This window comes from Tetrao urogallus (assembly GCF_951394365.1).
Source record: "Tetrao urogallus genome assembly, chromosome: 15".
Lineage (NCBI taxonomy): Eukaryota > Metazoa > Chordata > Aves > Galliformes > Phasianidae > Tetrao > Tetrao urogallus.
Window position 1 is genome coordinate 6,958,030 of NC_136828.1, and position 22,295 is coordinate 6,980,324.

Below are 22,295 nucleotides of genomic sequence, written 5' to 3' on the forward strand. Positions count from 1 at the left end.
CCCACAGAGCTTTGAAAGAGACTCTCAGAATAACAGACTTCTTCCTCAAAAAAAGAAAAAGGAAGGTATATTTTTTGTTCTCTGTGAATGTTATGGTTGTGGGAGACGGTGTCTTGAGAAACGTGAAAGCATGTGCCTTTTTCTAAACCCTTAAAACAACTAAAAGACCCCAAACCACACAGCCTTAGAGCAAATAGAGAAAAAAGTCAAAAAACTCCTACCCCAAAGTATCTCTCTGCCATTTCATCGCTCCTTCTCCTACTCACATGGTTGTCAGGGTTGAGCAGAGTCAAGTTAGATGATGCTCCAAATCATTTCCCTCAGGCCAACAAACAGCCTACTGCCTCATGGGAAATGCAGTATTTTCTCAGAGGTATCTCCATGCTCAGACTGTGCGAGCGATTTCTACTACAGTGACAACTAGAAGCACGTGAATGAGAACCTCACTGTATGTACCTGCTCGACAGAGTCCACCAAGGCTTCAAAAGCTAAACACTAAGGCACGACTACAGCAACAGAGATATTCACATTTTCTTAGTTTGCATATGTTTTATTTCTATTTTAATTGCTCCCCTCCCATAATGAATGGTTCTGATCTTTCTTTCTTTCTTTCTTTCTTTCTTTTTTTCTTTCTTTCTTTCTTTTTTCTCCCTGTGCCTTTATATGCTGTGATCCTTGACATCTGCTTCTAGGCATCTCTTCTATAAGATGAAGGGTTCCCAGTACTTGTAATGTAGCCTGTGAGCATAGCACACTGCTCCCCAGACAGATTTAGGCTTCATCATACAGAATTAACCCCGCATATAGAATGTGTTCTCCTGACTTAGAAGGCTGGATTAGCTTTTATTATCAGAAGAGAAGTAGTAAAGGTTTCAGTGTTACAGATGGAATGGCAGATGGGAAACGAAAGCTTAATGTGAAGCAGCTCTGGATAAAAACTATTAATCCACAAAATTCATATGTTCTTATGCAGGGAAGCCTAGCTAAAAACACTGCAATATGACTAACCAGTGTGAGAACTGCCTCTAGCCCATTATCTAACAAATCATGGCCTAACGTCTGGAAAAAGCAAAAACCCCTCAAACACCCTATTTACTGTTTCCTGAAAAAACAACCTGTCCTGTACGCAGAGAGGTAGCGCCTTCCTAAGATCGTAAAGAATATTAATTTATAGCACCTCTACTATGGAAATTAAATAGACTCATACATATTTTTGATGAGCTAACATTTTCTAGGGTTTATAACTGTAATAGTCCACATTCAAAAAATTTTACAGCACCTGTAATTCACTGCTATTGAAGTCACAGCATTAAAAAAGGGATTTTACTTTGCGTTGAAGTGTATCGTGTAGAGGGGGAGCCTGTATCCAACAGTTCTGGTAACAGAGAGCTTTGACAGAAAGGGAAGTGAGCACTTCAGCGCCTGCCCAGCTGCTGGCAGCCCACCACGCAATCCCAGAGCAGCTGCAACACAGCAGTGCAGCCTTCAACAATTCCCACCATGAAGAAACAAACGCCTGGAATTTTTCCAGCTGAATGGCACTTGTTTGGAGTTTGAATGACTTTAAGATACTACGGCATACTACAAAGAATCCATTAATGCAGAACTGACTGCAGTCTACTCAACAAATCCTGTGGCTGTTTATGGCCACATCTGTTAGTGACTGATCCCATTTGGCCCTGAGGTTTAACTTGTTTCGCAGAGCATTTGAGAATGCTGCAGGTCACGGCCTCAGCGCTACAAGATTACGTTCAGGGTGAACACAATACCACAGCATGGTAACTGGATACATCTGCTGGGACTGTCCTGTAATTACACTACACCTCCAACCATTTATTCACTTATAATTTATCTTACTTGATTACAAGTCCCATCACCTACCTTTCTCCTCTGTTGCTTTTCATTATTCTACTTTATATCATCAGTGTAGGACTCCTGAGCAGGAAAATGAGTTACAGGGAATAAGAAGCTACTTTTTTTTGCAGAACTCAGGAGACACAGAGAATGTTACATGCTCTCCTTTACAATCACACACAGTTGATTGCTCACACATTGCTACAGCTCTTCCTGTAGGACACCAAATCAGATGCAACGTGAAATACTGGGAGTCCTAAGTTCAAGCTCCCTTGGTCCAATATCAGTGCACTCTGTGTGACTCTTATATTCTTGCCTAGTTTTCCTCCCCAAAACACGCTGCATTTGACTGACAGTGCTTAGAAATGGGCACCAGTGACAAAGCCTTTTGCCACTTCTCACAGGAATCCCTCCTAAGGCAAAAGCTCACGCTGTTTTCAATTCACACTTCTGTGGGGGTTCCTGTCTGAGATGGAAGATTCAGAAAAGGACCCATTATTTGAGATCTTGAAGAAATCTAATCAGCTCTTTTTACTGCCTTTAGCTAATATATTTATTTTGTATTAGTATAAAGAGCATGCAATGTCATCACTTATAGGAGAATTACCCAAGAAAGTTATTTCCCTTTTCTTGATTCCTTTCAGTATGAAGGGAAACAGATGTCACAAGGAGAACTTCCTCCTTCTCTCTTCTTGATAATTCTTATAGCCTAGAAACAACAGCTGAAGCACAGTTGTTCTTTGCTTTCTGTAGTTTTCACTCTCCTTCCCCTTTTTATTGCCTACTTTTGCATAATGTAGTAAACTTCACTGAATGCAGTTGTATTGCCTGGGTTATGCAAATGCAGAAAGAACGTAATTTCACTTAAAATCACAAGCCTTATCATGCGGTAATGTGTGAAGTTCCTTCCCTGATGGTGTCTGCATAGAGACATTCAGGGAATGGTTGGTGCTGAAGATATAATTGACTCCTAGCAACTTATTTGTCACTTCTACTATCATTATCCTTTACAGAAAAAGTACTAAAAAAAGGGAAGAACAGAACATTACCTTCACTGAATCTACATTCACACCTTCAGCTCCTTCTGAGACATCAAATCAAACTGTTGATCAGAGCCCTGGCAGGGAGCAATCTCTCCATGCCTGGAGTTCATTTAGCTCTGGTGTTTCCCACTACTTTACTCAGCCTCTCTTCTAGGTGCCCCTTGCTGGAAATGGGGACTAAATAGAGCAGCACCTGCTTCCTCACTGAAAGTGAAGAATTGGTTCTGCTAAGCTGCTTGCAGCCACAGATGCGTAGGGTACAGTAAGGTGACAGTCTCCAAGGCAAAACCACGGTTATCAGACACCAGCCTCACCAAGAGGAGTCTCCTGCTGTAAAACAGAAGAAACTGCTCCTCTGACCTCTACTTCTTGCAGCACAGAAACACCATCCCTTACAGCAGTACTTACTTCCCTTAGGAACAAGAGACGTGTTTAAATGTGCTTAAAAGACTTGCTGTACCTGATTGGGTAGTCGGCAGCGCTGAGGTTAATGAAGAAATCCCATGGCCAGTCATTCATCTCCATTAAGTCCCTCATGCTCTGCAGGTAGGTGGACAGAAGACTTGCTCCTCCCCAGATAGTTGCCATTCTCCAGGAAGTGACTCTCACATTTGGGTACTGGTTAGCAAACTGGAGCACTTGCCGGTGTAAGTAATTGGATCGCTTTACAGGAGAAAAAAGTGACATATTCAAGTTACTCTGTCCAAAATTGTCCCTCCCTGCATTGACTAACCAGTAGCTGTATTTTTTGACTACCTGAGTGTAGTGACCTTTGCCCTTCAGCTGCTACAGCGCACAGCCTTCTTCTGCAAAATGTTAATAATGAAACGTGTACAGCTCCCTCTTTTAGCTCATTTCGTTACAACTCAAGTAACTGTTAAGCAGTACAATTAATGCTTAGTTATAATTTCTCATCAGTAGATCCTAGGTAGCTCTGTTAACACCTGCATCTTCAGCTGCCCCAAAGGACCTCAGGTCAGCTCTCCATTTAAGAGGCCACTGCAGCAACGTGTCAATTACTAAGTGTACAACAGACAGACATGGATAGATACTCAAAGACATACAAAAAGAGATGAAAGCTCTTACACAGACAAGATAACAAGAAAGAGTTATACAAAAAGTGGCTCCAAACATATAACAGATGGAAAGACAAGAAGTGACACGCACTTTATGTGGCAGAGGTAAAGAGAAGATGAAGAAGATGACAAAGATGGGTAGACTGACAGATGGTGAGACAGGCAATTTATAACCAGTGATATATTACCTTGTCAACATGAATGTAATAAAAATGGTCTTTATGGTAAATAGCCTTAAACATGCGTTGGAGCTGCCGAGAAGCTCTGCCATGAACAACCAAGACAAATGCGATCCTGACTGGATTGGCTGGCATGTACTCTACGGAGTCCTCATCCCACTGTACATTGTTGTTGGCTTTTCCTGTTTGAAAACAAAACACAGGACATCTCTGAGTGTATCTGAGAGCAGCACGCATTTGACCTTGGCTCATTTTTTAAAAACCAGTCTCTAAGGGGAAGTGAGAACTTCCAAGGAGTGCCAGCCCATGCTGCACCAAAACCGTCCCCACCTGGAGGCTTCCACCCAGACCGAGCCACATGAGCACAGGGAAGGACCCAAAAGTCTGAGCTCCTTCTTTGAGTCAGACGCACCAAGCTCTGCCTGGACACACACACTTGAACCTTCAAAGCAATCACCTCAAAGTTTCTAAGTGCTGTTCAAAATATTTTCAGAATGCCAAAGCTAACTCCTCAGCAAGAGACCCCTCGCTCCATCAAACAACCCTCATTTCTCTGATCAGCACTGCTCTGCTGAGAGGCTGGTAAAACTCTGCTATTTAACAGCAGCTGAGGATTATCTTGACAGATAGCATCTATTTGCAACTGCAGGAGTAGACTTGAACATTTAAATGGCATCCTGTGCACCTCTGCTTCTCCATGTGTGAGACTGAGCCTCAGAATCCTTTCTCAAATCTATTTTTTATTTTTTTATACTAACAAAGGAATTTATGGTCTCAATTTTCTAAGGAAAACACCACACTGTAGGTTTTTGGCTGGATGTACTGATAAGTGCTGAAGGGACATTTTTACTCAGGAATGTAGACAGCCCTGTTTTGGTTTCACGTAACGTGTCTTCATCTCAAAAATCTGACCGTGATAGAAGAAAACACTAATTTTATCCAAAAAACTACCCCTCATTCTTCATCTAACAAAATCTTCATCCCTTTGACCTTGTCAGGATCTTTCTCAATAGAAATGTTTTAGGAAGAACTTGAAATTTTGCATGTAAGCAGAAGGAAAGCACCTCAAAGATTAACAAACTCCAAACCACTCCTGCCTCCATTTCCCCGTTGCAAACGTAAACTTTTTTTTTTCTAGGCAGTATCATTGTCTAAAATGCAACTGAGCTCCTCAAAACAAAAAAAGAAAAAAAAGAAGAAAAAAAAAGGTACAATTTTTCATCTGTGCTGTCTTTCTGGTTCATTTTGTCAGAAAAGAAAATCTATCTGACCATCCTGAAAAGCCTGAATTTCTAATTATATTGGAAATAGTTATTAGTTATTGCAAATAGAAGTGAATGTGAGCAGGATTCAAACATTCACTTGACACTACAGAGAAAGGTGCAGAAATGGACATACATGAGCTATGCCAGGTGAAAGCAGCAGCAGTGATCACATGCAAGAACATCAACTTAATCCATACACCGTGCTCTGGCATGACAGGATCCTTCAGACTCAATGCACCTGTATGTATCCAATAAATAACCAGCTCAACCAGAGCACTCAGTTGGGTAGGAAGTTTGGTCCCCCCAGCAGGAAAGCAGCCCTTCAGCCCGTGGGTGCTCCACAGCCCTGCTGTGTGGGAAAGAAGAGCAGAGGAGTGTGTCCTGAGAGGTGAGCTCCAGCTCCTGCCCCCTGGGCTGCCCCTCTGCTCAGCTCACACACCGACAGCAGATGCAATAGGTTTATGCACTTTTGTTTGAGTAATTGAAACCCTTCTTTAGACAACCACAAGACAGATCCTGCTGTAAGGCAGCACCATGTGATGGAAAGGAATAGCTTCAGCATCTCCAGTGACACTCCCTCCAGGTCCTTCTCCTCAGCCATACTTCTGTAGTGTTTTGCCTTAGATAAGAACGTGTTTCTTCTGTCCTGGAGGCCAAGAAAAGCTATCCATGTGAGAAGTGCATCCAATCTCTGCAGTAAGGCTCTTTGCTGTACCACATATGGGGTTGAAAGGCAGATATGTGCCTATCTGTCCCATGTAAAAGACCTTTACCTCCCTGCAGCCCCTCAGGGAAAGTCTATCTGGAGTGGTACTGCTCACAAATTAATGCAACTTTAATGCCCCAAGATGTGTTCAGATTGCCTATCAAAAAATCTCTAGCCATGAATCACTCCTAATGTTAAAAAGCACACCACCAACTTAAATGGCATTTCTTTACAAAATCATCCACTAACTCACTAAGACTCGGATGAACTCAGATTAAAAGATTAGAACAGAATTTAAATTTCATTTCTTCTATCACATCCAGTTTGTCTACTATGGCATTTATATACACTCAGTTCTTCTGTTCCTCCTACATCACTGCTGAGCCTCCCCATGTGTGTGCTCAGGGCTTCTGCTCAGCAGCAGGGACACAAAGTGACCGTGAAAGGAAAAAAATATACAAGGAGAACTGACAGGAGACTGAAGGGCAATTGCAATAGCTAAAACAAGCAATTTTTCATTTAAATTGCTCTGATTTCAAGCTGTCGATGTCCCATCAGTGGGCACAAATATTTTTAGTGGTTTTCATTACATTTTTGGATACCTCTTTACTGAAATTAGTGGCTTTCTGCAATGATATGTAGAAGGTGACGGGAATTTAAAATAGCTGTATTGTGGGTCTTTTATTTTAAACTCACTTGCTTTCAATATCCACACTATCATTTACCCAGCAATTACTGAAAACAAAATCCTCCTGAATTTTCATCTGAAATGCCACTGCACTTTATCAGGTTTCTCTAATAAATTCCTGCAGTGACTTATCCTCCTCTCTGTTATTTTCCTCTTTTTCTATGTTTCTTCCTTCTGCCTTTTAAGGTTCAGGTTTTTTCAGTCACATTTTCCACCTGCAAGCTATTTTGGCTTCTAATCCTTTCCCTGCCTGCCTGGAATTTCACGAAGGTAAGAACATTGCAACTTTTCCATACATCAGAGTATGTGCTGCTTCAGCTCTATACTGGCACTTCTCTGTTTTCAGTCTGGGGCTGATGAGCAGACTGCTCTGCTGATTAAATAGAGAACCAGCTGGATTTCTGAATAAGGTGAAACACTGAGTATTCTTTTGCTCAATAAATACAGCAGGAGTTCAGGGCTGTATAAACAATGGGAAGAGTATAACAGCACTAACAGTGTTCCTAACAGACCTACCATGCATGTGGCACACCATAGATCTTCGTGTCACATTAAAAAAAGCAGTCTTCAGCTCTGTGACAAAATGCCTTTTGTAAACTTACTTGGAAAATTGGAAGTTGCCTTTCTGGCTTCCTGCTCAATAACTTACATTGAGGTTTGCCAGGAAAAACACATCTCTTTTTGCAGGTAACAGGAAAACCTCTTCTCCAGCGCAGTTCCAACTTGCCTTCTCTAAGCCCCAGAGAAATCAATACTCATAATTAAGAGTTTATTCTTCAACCACTGCAGTATTACTAAATGCCAGAGTAATAAACATTGTGCAATCACTTTCCTATTTGTTGTAGTGCCACATAATGCTCAATCATCCACCAAAAGAACTCAGAACCAACTAATCTATTACTTCTAGTGCTAATTAATGAGATCATCAGACTTCTCTAGCAGCACCAAGCAACCTTTTAATGAATTCTGTGAGCCATATTATTTTTTGTAAATTAATCCATCCATTTCTACTCTAAGTCTGGCATTGTCCTGTCTGTTCAGCAGAATGCCTGGATACTGCTGACTCAACCTGAACACCACTTTATGCATGTGCCAGGCCTTGATACCATGAATCAGCTGACAGAGGACATCACAAGAGGCACTGCTGTGTAGTTCAGCATACTATTTACCAATATCACATCCATAACACAATCAGATAGCTACCAGTACAGCAGGAATCCCGGCCCTAAGCACTCCACAGAGGCAGAGCTCTGCATCCCTGCCTGAACACACAGGAGCAGCCCTGGGACCACTTCTGCCACTGAGCAGTAGTTGCAGATTTTCTCTATGTGTTCCTCCATTCTAATTCCTCAGCACTCCTAACAATCCAGGAGGCTGGAAATGTCCAGGGTTGGCTTTGTCTGAAACCTCTTCCATTTTTGTTAGCGCAGAACAAAGACAGTTTTGCTGTGTTCAGATGGAGACAAGAATAAAAAAATATCTCTACTTAGAAATTTGCATGTTTCTAACACAACTAGCAGTAGAAGTAGCTGGCAGCGTGTGCACATATAAAAGCAACAAAACAAACAGCTTTGTGGCAATTTACAGGTGAGCCTTTAGGATCTTATGAGAAGCCTTTGTTTGACAACCTGAAAATAGGAAAATTTCTCTGGACTTATCTACAAGGACGCTCTTGTTGGTGTAGAGCAAGAGAGGAAGCTCTGTTACTGTAATGATCCATTTCAGTAAAGCCACAGGGCTCAGGAGAGTACCCTGTCTGTACCCTCCAGTGAGGACACATTACACAGACAAGGTAACTCCTGAAGCATGCTACGTGAATTGCTCTTAGGTTAGAAAGCAAATTTTGCTGTCCCAGAACCCAGAACCCAAATAGGATTTTGTCACAATGCAGGTGAGTATTCATCAAAACGTGAGCCAGGCAGCACATTTAATTCAGATGGATTTCTATGCCGATGCATCTTGCAAGGAACCCAGCCTCCCCCTGCCTCCCGTCAGGCCACGAGCACAGTGCTCAGACCACGGGGCTCAGTGCCTCTGCTGATCACCTCTGCCTGGGTTTTGCCTTTAGCAAAGCACACCTGGCTCCTGCTGCAATTCATTCACATGGCTGGCCATACACACGCCTTCTCTTACTGGGTTTTAACACACTCAGCAAAGCAGAAGAGATGGAATCAGCAGAGATCTTCCATGCAGCTGTCCCCAGGGCATAGGGATTTGTGAGGAATGCTTATGACTTACAAAATGAAACGCTCCTGGTTACGATCTGCAGATTTCCTTTAAATTGCTGTTACCCGTACTTACTATCTGCAAATTAGCATCGAGGACTTTGGATACAATTTCAGAAATTATGCTGCTATTGAAAAGTGGATATTCAATTTTTTTGCAGTAATGTTTTATCTCAACAACTCTTGAGTATTTTTCATTCCCAGCCTCTGCCATGAATTACAGAAGCAATTTATGATCCTCTGTAAGTTCACACAATCAAGTAACCCGTAAGCAAAAATCAATGCAAGGTAGGTGGGGAGCAGCAAAACGTGATGTACAAGCACTCCATGACTTGTCCGTTCAGCATTAAAGAGACAGATTTCAGTACTGTTCTCCCATGCTGAGCAGAAGCCCTGCCTGGAACAAAGGGGTTGATGTGGGCCTGGGCCTGCTGTTATGGTGTCAAACACGGCAGTGCAGGCTGCGGGCAGCCAGAGGAGAGGAGTTCCTGCCTTACAGCTGGACAAGGTCTTGCAGGAGATCACTGCAAGTTTCTATGCAGTGAATTTGTGGACAGTGAAGCAGTTTTACGCCACTGCAGAAGTACAATATAGTAAAGGAAAATGGTTATTATCATGGATTTGGGTTGAGTTGCACTGTAACTCCGGTGCTGGAGGATCTCTACCTTCACTGAACAGAAAAATAAAGTGTGTGTGAAGAAAGGAAGGTAGGAGGAGAGAAGACACATGGAGAACTGTTTCATATTCACAACTGGATCATAAGACAATGAATTATTTCTATCTTTTCCAGGGAAAAAAATATGATGATTTTCTATTTCGGAAATCGAAAGAGAACATTTCCATCCCTGCTCTGTCACCTTCCTGTCAGAGCTGCTTAACTTTTGTGTTGTGTGCATCACTGCAAATACTCATCCAAGAACCACTGCCCCATTGGGGCGGGTACAGTCCATTAGATATAAAAGAAACCTGCACCAGGAAACTTGGTTTTCCACACCATATTTGTCTCCACACCATATGAAGGATTCACACTGAAGAACTGAGAACAAAGATCTCTATTTTTTCTATCCCAAAGCTGTTGCAGTAACACAGGACTGTGCAAAATCAACCCCAGTGCAGAAATTCAGGTTACATGTGTGCTATACCAACACATTGTGTGAGTGGGATTCAAAGGACAGAGGCAGCGTTGGGTCTGGAAGCAGTTTGCTGTGCTCCAAGTACAAATTCCGCCTTGTCTTGCAGTCAGCCTCAAGTAGTTATTGTAACCATTCCTATGTTTTGCAAACGACAGTCTAATTATCTGATACTGCTACACTGCTCTCACAGCACACACTAATCTTCATTTGCTATGCTAACTATCAAGTTTGCATTTCTGATCATTCTAATGATGAAAATGGCCACGTTCCCAGGAGGCACATCTCAGTTACTTGTAGCTTTGCTGGAGCGTGTTAGCCAAACTTTTTTCCTCCCTGACATTACTGGTCTTGAAAACTAACCCATTGCTACGGAGCAATCAAGGCAGCAAGAAAGCACCAAAATCACAACACAAAGTGTAACAGAAATACAGCCATATCAAGTCTCAAGCCTCAAATTAGCATTTAAACCAGTCTGTCTTTATTCTAGCACTCTGTTGTGTTTTCTTCTTGATTTTTGTTTTTGTTTTGGCGAACGGCACATCTGTAACCTTTATTCCATCTCTTCCTGTCATGCTCACAGCACAAGTAATCAATAAGCAGTGAAAACAAATGCACTTACATGGTTAGAATAGCCTCTACTTCACATAACCGCCCAGGAGGAACCTGCTGAGACTGCTGAGGAATGAAGAGGCAGACACATGCGTGCTGGTTACCTGGTGATCAATGCCTTCCTGCTCTGTTCTACCACTGTGCTGTCATCCTTCACGTCCCGTATCAAGGACTGTCTCCCTGGATATCCTTAAGAAATGAACAGTCAGTCACCGTGACCAGCTGGTGTAAGGCCAGGGTAACTTCACTGCAACTGTAGGAGCGAGATCGTTTATATCACATGAGGGTTTGGGCTGCTAACTACAAATTCACCCTTCCTTTGAGATTCCCATTACATCTGTCCCGTTTTTTTTAAATCAGATTTTGAAGCACAGAGTCTGCCTTGATTCTCTGCCCACGATGACCACGAACATGATGTTGGACAGAAGAAAAAAGGGAAGACTTTTATCGTTTTTTGTTTATCGGTTAGGCACTGAGATGGACTGACACTAACAGTGCAGCAAAAATAAACCTGCAAACCTGCAGCATGTGTTGGAAAACACTGCCAAAGTTCAGACTTACATTTTAGCTGATACTAGTTGTACTGTAAGTGGAATTAACAGAAATTTCTTCATAGAGACAAAAGATAAATAGCACACACCCAGGCAGCTCCACTCCAGAGCCACATCCCACTGAGTTCAGCTCCATGGATTTCTGAAGCTGCAGCACTGCAACGCATCTGATTGCTTGTAAGAATCTCATATTGCGGAAATAAAAGATGCACAAGACATCAGAATCACATATGTGTACGTACCACGGTTACAGGTACAATCTGTGTGCATACATATGCACTGTATACACTGGTGGGTCAGTGAAAAAAATAATCACAATTGAAATGTTTAAACTAAAACATTAAATGCTACACCTCAGAAACTGGCTTCCCAAATAAATGCAATTTCTGCATTCAGAAAATAATTTTTTCTTTTTCTTCTGCCCGTGGGCTGACACGTAACTCTTCTGAAATATCCCTTGTGGCAGAGGACACTGGTTAGCAATGGCTTACCAAGGCTGCTCAAGCAGCAGAGCTGCACTACGCGATCATTCACTTTCTGTTTCCAGCCCTGCTGACCACCAGGCCTAATCGACTCACCCAGCAACAAAGGCAGCCTTCTGATGAGCAGGAGCTGGGGCTGCCGGATAGAATCACAAGACATTTCCGAAACCTGGACCTTCCCTTAATACTGGCATCCATCAACAAGCTTGTTTTATGTCTCTCTGGATTATGTGCACTAGATCAACTAATTCTGGGCAATTTAAATTTTTGTAACCTTACCCCATGCACTTCACGTTCCCTGTATGATGTATTTTTCATTTATCTGTTCTAATAGTGACACATTAATTATTTTATCATTGATTAGCTCTTGTGCTTCAAGAACGCTTGCTACCATGTACACTACTGAAAGGGTAAGCGTGAATAATTTTACCCAACAGGGAAGAAAAAGAGGACCAATTTTCTGCTAGTATATTACTTGTCAGACAGAGAAATAGAACATAATTATGTTGTGACATTTCCAACAGCAAATATATTCTATTGTAAGCAATTAACAGTGGTTCCTTTGGCAGACTTTGGAAGATTACTCATACGGTATGCAAAGCTACAATAACATCTGAATAATAAATAGCGCTGCACTCCCTTAGCTGGATTTAATCATACATGCATAGGTCGAAAGAGAGGAGAAAGAGAGGAACGGCAATTCTCGCACAAGCCACAAGTGCAAACTGCAGCACTTCTGGGATGGCAGCGGTGGGGCCGCGCTGCCTTCCTGGCTGCAATGCCTTCCAGAAGCTGCTGCTGATCAAGGGGGATTAGTGCAGATGGTTTAAGAAGAAAATCATGGAGCATTAATCCTCTAAACATTTCATAGTCAACATATCTTTAATACAATCCCTCTAATCCAATTAGGGCGCCTTGAAAATCATATCTTCAATTCCATGCTGTGTCGGGATCGGCGCTGCGGGCACACGGCCGCTTCCATGCCTGCTCAGCCCCCTGCCTCTGCTCAGCACAGCCCTGAGCCCCTGCCAACACTGCAACACACAGTGCGTCCATCACCTGACAGTCCCTGGCCACAGCTCACCAGATGGATAACACATCTTAAACACCAAACTCCTTTTCATTCATAAAGACACAGAATTAAACATGCAGGAAAAAAATGCATCATTTAAATTCCCGCAATCACAACTGGACAGCAACTATTGAGACACATTACCAGTAAGACAACTGAGGTCCCAGCAGGTGGATGGGCATCCTGTCCTTTCACCACCCATCCCCCTGAGCTAACAGGGTTTGCAACCAAGCAACAAGTTACTACCTGATCTATCACAGCTAGGATGATTTTTTTAATGTTCTCATGAAAATTATTTGGACTGGTTTCTCTCAACACTTATATTTAGGGACAAAGAACAAAAAGCTAAAGCAAAGGACTTTGCATTCTATTGCTCCGAGCCATTAGCATACCACTAGCAGAAGAAATTCAAATTGATGGCACAGGAAACTCTTCAACAAAAGCAATCTGCAGTGTTTTTTTTTCTGTACACATTTCAGTTTTGCTGTAAAAACAACAACAACAACAACAACAGAAGCCAACAACAACAATAAAAAAAGTAGGCAGAAAAGTGGTATTTTTTTGATAAGTTACTGGCTGCAGCTAAAAGCATCCGGGGAGAATTCATATGAGCAACACATTCTTGCAATAACACCATCATTTACAGACTGGAGCTCCAGATTTCCCACGGATTTTAACCAGGCTGCGATGTGTCTGGATGTCAAGGAGCTGCTCCAACAGCAACCCATAGAGGAGTCTGCCCTCTCCCACATAAAAGGAGTATCTGCCCAATGCTGAAAACTGCAATTTTAACACTGACCTCTTCTCTAAAGACAAAGATAACAATGGATATTATTCCCAAGATTACTTCAGCTCTGCACCTGCAGCTCCCACCTGTGCTGGCACTGAGCTTGGTGCAGGAGTGAGAGCCGTGCAGCAGCGCGGGACTCCAGGCACAATGCAGTGGTGCAGCACACTGTGAGCAGGGCACGAGTCCAAGGAGTTACGTGTCGAAATTAGGGAAAGCCCGTGCTGAAAAAGTGCTTTGAAGCTTTAGGTGTAATCCGGTAACACTGGCTTCCAATAGAATTCTTTTACCTGCCGCCTGCTCACAATACACTAACTGACCACTCCTGTCACAAGAGGAGGCTGAAAAACAAAACACACCATGCTCAGATGTGATTCAGTGCCTCTCTGCTTAAGGACTGGAGCTCCAAACTAAACAATTCATTCACAACTTGGCTTTCATGGTAAAGCAGGACAGAAAAACCATCAACTGGCAGCAAAACTGCTAAGAAAAACTCATTTGGGAGACGAGAAAGTGTGAAACACAAGAAACATCTCACAGATTGTAAAACGGCATGTTTATTTAAAAAAACAAGAGCAGGAAAAATACAGGCTCTGGGCAGAGCACAGCAGTGACAGCTCCAGGCTCACTGGCTGCCCAGCTGCAGGTCTGTGCAGCCCAGGGCACCGAGCACAGCCTGCAGGTAACAGCAGCAACTGGGGGATGAGGAGGTGCAGGGGGGAAGAGAAATGGGGGGAAAGCCCCAACAGTCTGTTAGGAAACTGGTTATAAGCCTCCCCACATGCCAGGGAGATCAGTAAGGAACCTAATGCTGGCACCTTAGATGTACAGAAGGGCAAACACCCCAAAGCCACCAGCACAGGACCAGCAGGGTCTCCAGGTATCACCAGGTCTCCAATTACTGCTGCAGCTGTAGGCACCTTTGCACAGCTGTGGAATTTGTTCTTTCTGTAGCTCAAAGGCTAAAACTTGCCAAGGAGGTTCATCTGCTGAATTCATCTCAGCTCGTCCCCTCCTATGAGGCAGGAGTCACTCATTTGAAATCAATAGTGAATTGACAGCATTAAACCAGTATCAAAAGAAAATCAGCACGTCTGAGCCACATTCTGCTCGGTTGACTCATGTTTCAGCTCTGAACAACTCTTTGTGTATATAAATGCAGATCAACTTCGAGCTTTCGTAACAATTCCCCATTTTATCTAAAAGAACCAAATGCAACTGAGGGGCAATTTCTTTCAAATGTCACTTCTTCTCCATCGCACAAAGTACCATCTTCTCCTCAATGTAAAACCAATTTCAATTTCTGAAATTTCTGGAAACTAATTCAACACATTATGACCAAATACTTGATGTTCAAGAGGAGAACATTCTCAGAGCTGAAGAGATCTGAAATGAGGATGCTTGTCTGCTGGCAGCCCTTACGTTCAAACAAAATCACTTCTTAAATCCAAAAGTCAACCGCTGTGGAAAGGGTTAATACACTGATGAAAACATTTTTTAAAACAACGATTACACCTGACACCACAATTACACTGCCTTAGTGTATAATCCCAAAGGAACAGAGACCTTTTGCCAAAGGTGGTTTGACTGTTAATATGAAACCCAACGTGTGCTCACTTTAATTACATTTGCCTGCTGAGAACATATTACAGAGTCCAGAATGCTAATTCACTGTCAGCATGACAGCAGGAACCAATATTAAATCTTGCACACCAATCTTTGCACGCACAAATTTTCCAGATTACCAATTACCACACAAAAACACTACATGCTGCAAGCATGGTAATCAGCATGGAAGTCAAATGGGAACCAAATACAGCAAAGTGCAGCTCAAGTTGGAGCCAGCAGTGGGTGTAGGCGATCTCCAGACTGCTCCTCCTGCCTCTGTAACCTGGTCTGACTTTATCCCGCTTACACACAGCTCTGTGCTGACTTCCTTGGCCTTAAACCTCACCAGCACAGTGATGCCGTGGTGAAACTGACGATCATGAACCTTGTTAGTTGAAGCATACACTTCAGTTGCTAATTCCACTTAGCAGTATATAACAGCAGATCATAGGGGGGTTAGGGTGGAGCTTTTGATTCTTCTCAAGTCTTCAGTCTCATGCATTTCAAAGACACTGTGGAGTGCTTGTGTTCTCCTCTCGTGGTTTCTGGCACCGTGCTCACGTTAGGAGTCGGTTGTACCTCCTAATCCACACCAGTACCAGCAAGACTTCTGTATCAGACACATTCAGATCTACTTTTAATTAAATGAATATATTCATGCATCATTCAGTATTTTATAAGGAAAGTGCCTGGAGTATGAAGGGAAGAGCCCCAGTGCTCACCAGTGAGCTAACCCTGGGGAGCAGAGACATAAATCCAGCTCTGAAGGCAGCAGAGACCCAGCCAACACTTCTAACTGCTTCTTTGCCTGCCTTTTTGTTGCTTTACTGATGCATAATTAATTAATAGCTACTGCGCCTTCCCAACAGAGCATTTTAAATAACAGTTAAATTTCTTTATGGATGATTATGAGTCATAAAAGTATGTCTGGATGTTCAAAGCAATAAACAAGCCCAGGTAGGGAGCCCAACCTGCTGAGGTAACTGTTCTTTCAAAGCCTGAAGTTGTGGGGACGCAAAATGCCTACTGCGCAGCACTGTGCCATTTCCAGTCTGGCTTTATCCAATTAATCTGTAGAAATGTAAAATTTGCCGAACGGCAAACGCCATTCGAAAGGAACAGGAGGGCATTTCAGAAAAGCTGCTGTGTTGGTGAGGTTCAGTGTTTCACCAAAAGGAGGCTGCACCAATTTAGACCAGCTCCAAGTTATCACTTCCAGTTCTCAACTAAGATAATGGAAATTGCTGAATCACAATTATTTCTACTCAAGATTCATGCAAGTGATGAAATATACCTTTTTAGCTTTGAAACGTAGTCAGGGATGACTGATGGTTTTCCTTTTTTGCCTGAATTCTGGACAAACTCGGATTCAAAGGTATTTTTAGTGCAACTTCATGCTACTGCAGACGGATAGCTTTAGATTAATTTGAAATAAATTCATATTGCTTAAAGCTGCAAACTCACTTGGACATCCCATTTCTCTGTACGGTACTATTTTCCACCTCCATGTCCAAACCCAAAAAGCTTCCTATTATTTAAAGAAAATTGCAGCATTAGTGTTCAACAACAAGTCCTTCCTTAAGAAAGGAAAGGAACTTGCACTGCTCGTTCACTCTCCTCTAGGTTTAGTTATCATCTGAATGAGGATTTCATTTCTTTTCCCAGTCTTATCCATCAAGGGACGAATCCAGATGCCATCCTGTGGTTTTGTTTCCAGTTCTCACAAGACCAAGTGCTTCCCTCCCCTCCACTGATCCCCTGCTTATTTTTACACATGGGTACGAACCCCTTCAGAGCAGCTCTGGGATGTGAGAAGGGCTCAGTGTGGGCAGCCCGAGGAGCCCACATCTCCAGCAGTACCACGAGGAGCAGCCAGCAGTGCCCTGAGGGAACATGTGGGTCCCCCAGCAACCAGGCCAGCCAGCTCTCGGCTGCTCACTGAGAACATTCTTAGTAGCATCCAAGCAAAACAGCTCACCCTCAACTCCCCACACAAACTACTGCCATACTCTTTTTCTTTCTAATATTTCTATCTTCTAATCTTAATTCTTCTGGCTTATGGCTCAATCCTTCTATGGGGATTCATAGCAAATACAAAGAATAATATCTTTCCTACTTTCAAATATTAAGATGGATCATTATTCCTCCTGACATGTTAGAAGATATTTATCAGTATGAGTTATGAAGCCTTTCTGACTGCGAAGATTTAAACATCGATTTAATGCCAACTTAAAGACTCCTAAAAGTGTTGGAGATTGCATTAGATAAATAATTTAACAATAAAAGGTATATCAAGGCAGACATTATTGCAACCTCCTGCCAATCAATCACCATTTTCCATGTTTATCCAATTTCCATCTCAAGGCTCGGTACATCAAATTGCCTAGACATATAGGACACAACTGAAATAACTTCATCATTGAATAAAACTGCATGGCCATTAAAATTCTCTAAAATCAAGATAGCTGACATTATGTTAAATATTGGCTTCAGTTCCGTAGGGTAATAAATTCTGACCTAAATCCAATCTTTCATGGATAGCTGATTCAAAATGAAAAATTACTGTTTAGTCATTTTACCTTAGGAAAATTTCTATGGAAACCAAACACAGCCCGGGGCGGTCTTTGAAATATATGATAATTAAAAACACAACTCCCATCCCAGGCATCCTGAAACAAAGTAAATGGATTTGTTTTGGTGCACAAATATCAGACGCGTTAACAGCTACCAAATTGAGAGGTTGTGCCTCTCCCAGGTCTCTGATGCAGAAGCAATCAATCGGTGCATGGCACAACTTGCACACCTTACAGCCAGCAGGCATCCCCTGCAGCTCCTGCAACAGGGCAAAGGTGCTGGGTTGGGCAGATAAAAGCAGGGAAGTAGTGCAGCAGAATTCTGCTCCGATCTCACATTTGGGCATTGCTGAAGACTCAGAAAAAACTCATTATTCTGTAACAAAATTAACTCCAACTCTTTTGATAATCAGATGTTAAAATCCACTTAAATAGGAAGTGAACAACAATACCACCACACATCATGTTTTCACCTATATAATTTGCAATGGAATTAAGCACCTTTTATCCCTGGTCTGTACATGGTGTAACTCGCCTAGGGTGTCCCAATAAGCCTGTAATGTATCAAGGGGTAAATCCAAGCTCCCAAAGTCAGTGTTATATGATGGGTTATGATAAGGCAAAGCAGCATGCTTTCCTCTCACTCTTTAGGCAGGAGCTCCTTAATGACTTCTGTGAGTAATCGTATCCTCAGGTGACAATCTAATAAATAGACTCTGAAAAATATATTCTTTCATCATAGCAAGAACAAGAGAACCTCTTTTTCTTTTCCCTTAAGTGAGATTTCTGGTTGGGTGAATTCCACTGTAACTCTCTGAGCCCTTTCAGGCTTGCAATAGGGGTCTCTCATTCCTCTCTCATTTCTTCTCTTGTTTTTGTAATCTGCACTGATAGGAAGGAAGCAAAAAGACACAATGTACCTGTCTTAATTTTGGCAAATTATGCCCACAAATGGCTATAAATGATAGAGAGAAATAAAAATGTGTGAATTTCCGTGTGAACTTTGGCCTGTTTGTTGTAAAGGACTGAGCTAAATCTAACAGGATTTCTTACCATGGACATTCAGAAGTGGATCAGGCTGAATAGAGTTCATTTCTCCTGGCTAGGTGAACAATGCCAGAAGTGTCTGAAGCCCCTCTGCAGCATCTCTCTTGAGCCCAACAGAAGTGATTCTCCCACTTGCTTTTCAGGAACCTGCTGGCAGAACATTTCTAGAAACAAAACTGCCATTCAATGGTTCTTATGCCCTCAACTCAAGTTGGACATGCTTGCTTTGGACCGTTCTGTCGACCTCTTCTCTTCTTTAACCTTGCTTGCTCTTATATGACCAACACTAGCTTCTTTTTCACTGGTGATCTTAAAAATTACCAAGATAGAGATACAGATATTTCTGTCTCATCATCTTAGACTTGAGTGGAGACCTAAATAAAGCAGCTGGATTTTTCCCAGAAATGCAAAAGATTCGGGATTACTCATTCACACTCTTGAAGCAGAGTATAAACTAACATAAAAAGCAAAATCGGGCTACGATGGAATAACTTACGGAATGCAGCCAAGACTGGTGGCTCTACTTCTAACTGCAGGTGTGCGTGCATAGGCAACTTTGACATTGGAGTGGTCAGAGGTACCGCGCTTCACTGCAGGCAGTACCCTTTGTTCTGGCATTAGCTAATGAACAACGGGCCAGCAGAAAACAGACTCTGGAACACAAGTCTCCTTCTGAGATACGTCATTTTGCTGCCCCCTGAAACATAGATACATAAAGCTACTGGCATCCAAAACAGAAGTGAATACTTATGTTCTGGACTGCTGTGTAAAGAGAGAAGACAACATCACGACTTTGGAAAATCCACCTGCAATTCATGGAATCAAGTTCAAAAGTGTGTTTTTTTAAGAGGGAAAACAAATACTGGAGTAGGTTTTAGTTGCTGAAGACAGTGTTTAAATGAGTCATCAAAGCTAGTGCAATGTACATCAGCTATACTACTAACACACTTTGCTTTTAATATTTCATGGGAATCTTGGGTTTGTCTTCATCTCCTGGCAGGAAACAGTAGAATTATGCAAAAATATACCTAAGTTCCACATAGGCTGCCTCTGCTGCGGCTTGGCAAACCCAGCATGTGCTACACAGAAGACTTGTTATTCCCAATTAATCTCAGCAGCTGCCTCAGCTCTTATTAGCTGTTTGCTTATGCTGGCTGGCAAGGTGGGCAACTGAGCCAGGCTTGGCTCTCCTGCCCAGCTCTCCTTTTTGTAAGGGAGTAATCCTTACCATGCTCTCAAGTAAGTGATCAAAGATGATTCGTCCTCAGACACAGGGAATGACTTTGGTCCAAATATTCAAAGATGTTCAGAGACTTACAGATGTGCAATTAATGAGAAATTATTTCAGAGCACAAGATCCCATGCAAAAGAAAAAATACAAACAGATACAACATGCATTGCAGTAAATTCCTCCTTTAAAATTCCTTTTTCCCGCCTACCGTTCAGTGAATTACCCAGAATGAATCATAGCTCACAAATAGATGGAGAACATGGAAATTTTCAGTTCTGTTTAGTCATGCTACTGTCAAGCTCACCAATATTATGCAGCACAGTAATACACAACATACACAGAAGATTTCAGCAGTTGAAAATACTCTGCTGCATAGTAGTAGCTACTGGCTGGCTGGAAGTTTTAATTTCCAATTAAAAGCACAGATGAGTAAGCAGCAAGAGCAGCGCTTCAGCTGCAATTTACAGCAGAAGGGTGCATTCTCACTGGCAAAGCGTTTCTCTAACATTCTGAGGAGTTACACAAATGAATCAAGACTTCAACAAAACACTTTGCCCTCAGTTTCAGTGAGCAAGTCTCCAGAAAACAGAAGCAATCACCTTGCAGAATGAGGATGATACAAGCAATTACAGTTAGAATTAGTTACTTGCAGAGCTGTCTTGCTCAGCACTGAGGTTTCCCAAGAGCTCCCACCATCCTTACATCCTTGGTGACAGGCGAGCACCCACCACAAGAACTGGTTGTTAGGATCTGGCTCCAGTGAGAGCCTTTCCTCTGGGAGAGGGAACTGAAAAATTCCTTGGCCTCCCTGGAGGCTGGTGAGAAAATCAGAGAAGGAAAATGATGGAATTCTGCCACGAACTTCTCAGTAGGCCAGGACTTGAAACCCAAGATCTTGCCAGGAACAGTTTGTGAGTAAGACTGTAAATAGAATACATTAGAGTTGCGTGTGCATTAAAGCAGATACTGGGAGCTGGGAGCACTGCTCTTCCTTACGCAGGTGCCAATCAGGAATGACTTCTTAGACACAACCAGATGATAAATCAGTGACTTATCATGGATATTAAAGCAGAGAGGGAGGGAATCAGGGCTATTCACATCTAACAAGCTCCTGAACAACCGAAGACAAGCATTTATCTGGAAGACTAAATACACACAGAGCAATTTCAGAAACTTATCCGAGGTTGCACTGCTACAGTCTCTTGTTATTCACTTTTTCTATACCAGTCTTGATTACTCAGGGAGAAAAAAGACTGATGTTTTAAAACTACCTTCTGTTTAAGAAATACTTGCACAGAAACAACTAAATCGTGGTTTTCTTAAAATAGCATTAATGTCCTATAAGACTGGCTTCATGCCTAGACTGTTGGCATTTTAATTCAGGGTAGATCCCTTCAGCAACTCCTCATTCCCAGGGAAAGACACTTCAAAACAGCCTCTGGTCTCATAAGGCCCAGTAATTCCCTGAGTTCATCAACTACGTGTACCCATCTGAAAACGCGCCTGAAGCAGAGCATATTCCTTTTAACTGTGTACCAAATTCTGGAGCAAACTCTGTGAACAGTCAAGGCATCTATTCCAAGCAGCCACAAAACAGGAAAATTCTCTAGGCCAGCTCAGAGGAGGAAATTAAATGTAAAGGTTTTCCCTCCCCCCCAATTATTTTAGAGGCAATGCAGATTATGTCACTGTCCTCAAATCAAACAGGGGCTGCCTCGAGCTGCAGCTAACGTGGGATTGCTGGGACACAGCAGCCTCCTTTCCTCAAAGCAACAGCTCATCAGATGGAGGTTCCTGTGAAAACCAGTATTTCTTTCCTACACTTAGAGACATGCAAATGTTAGAAATGCAGAGCTGAATGCGTAGTGAGTCAGCCTCAGCAATCTATTTCTACCTTTGGTGACACTGCAGACACAACACTGAAAGCAAATCTGAAAGTTGCTGTTGCCCATTAACATTTAATGCATACTAGTGACACTCCAACAGTTTTGTTACGGTTGCAAAGTCAGATTAGGGAAGAACTAACATTGACGCTGCTCACACAACCTTAATATAAACTGGATTTAATACTACTGTGCTTCATACTGCACAGCTTCCTGCTCAGCACTGAATAAAACCAGGAGAATTTAGATGCAATGCTTTCACTTAAACACTCATCCACTGAAT

General features: G+C 42.4%; 1 protein-coding gene across 1 annotated transcript in view; it reads right to left on the reverse strand.

Moving 5' to 3' along the window:
* Window positions 1–22,295, reverse strand: part of XYLT1 (xylosyltransferase 1) — a gene marked incomplete at both ends in the record, with an annotated part of 144,293 nt that overhangs the window by 47,064 nt on the left and 74,934 nt on the right. The window contains 2 exons of the mRNA XM_079542950.1: window positions 3,358–3,560; window positions 4,162–4,334. Of these exons, the coding sequence (XP_079399076.1) occupies window positions 3,358–3,560; window positions 4,162–4,334 (376 nt within the window). The remainder of the gene's footprint in view (window positions 1–3,357; window positions 3,561–4,161; window positions 4,335–22,295) is intronic.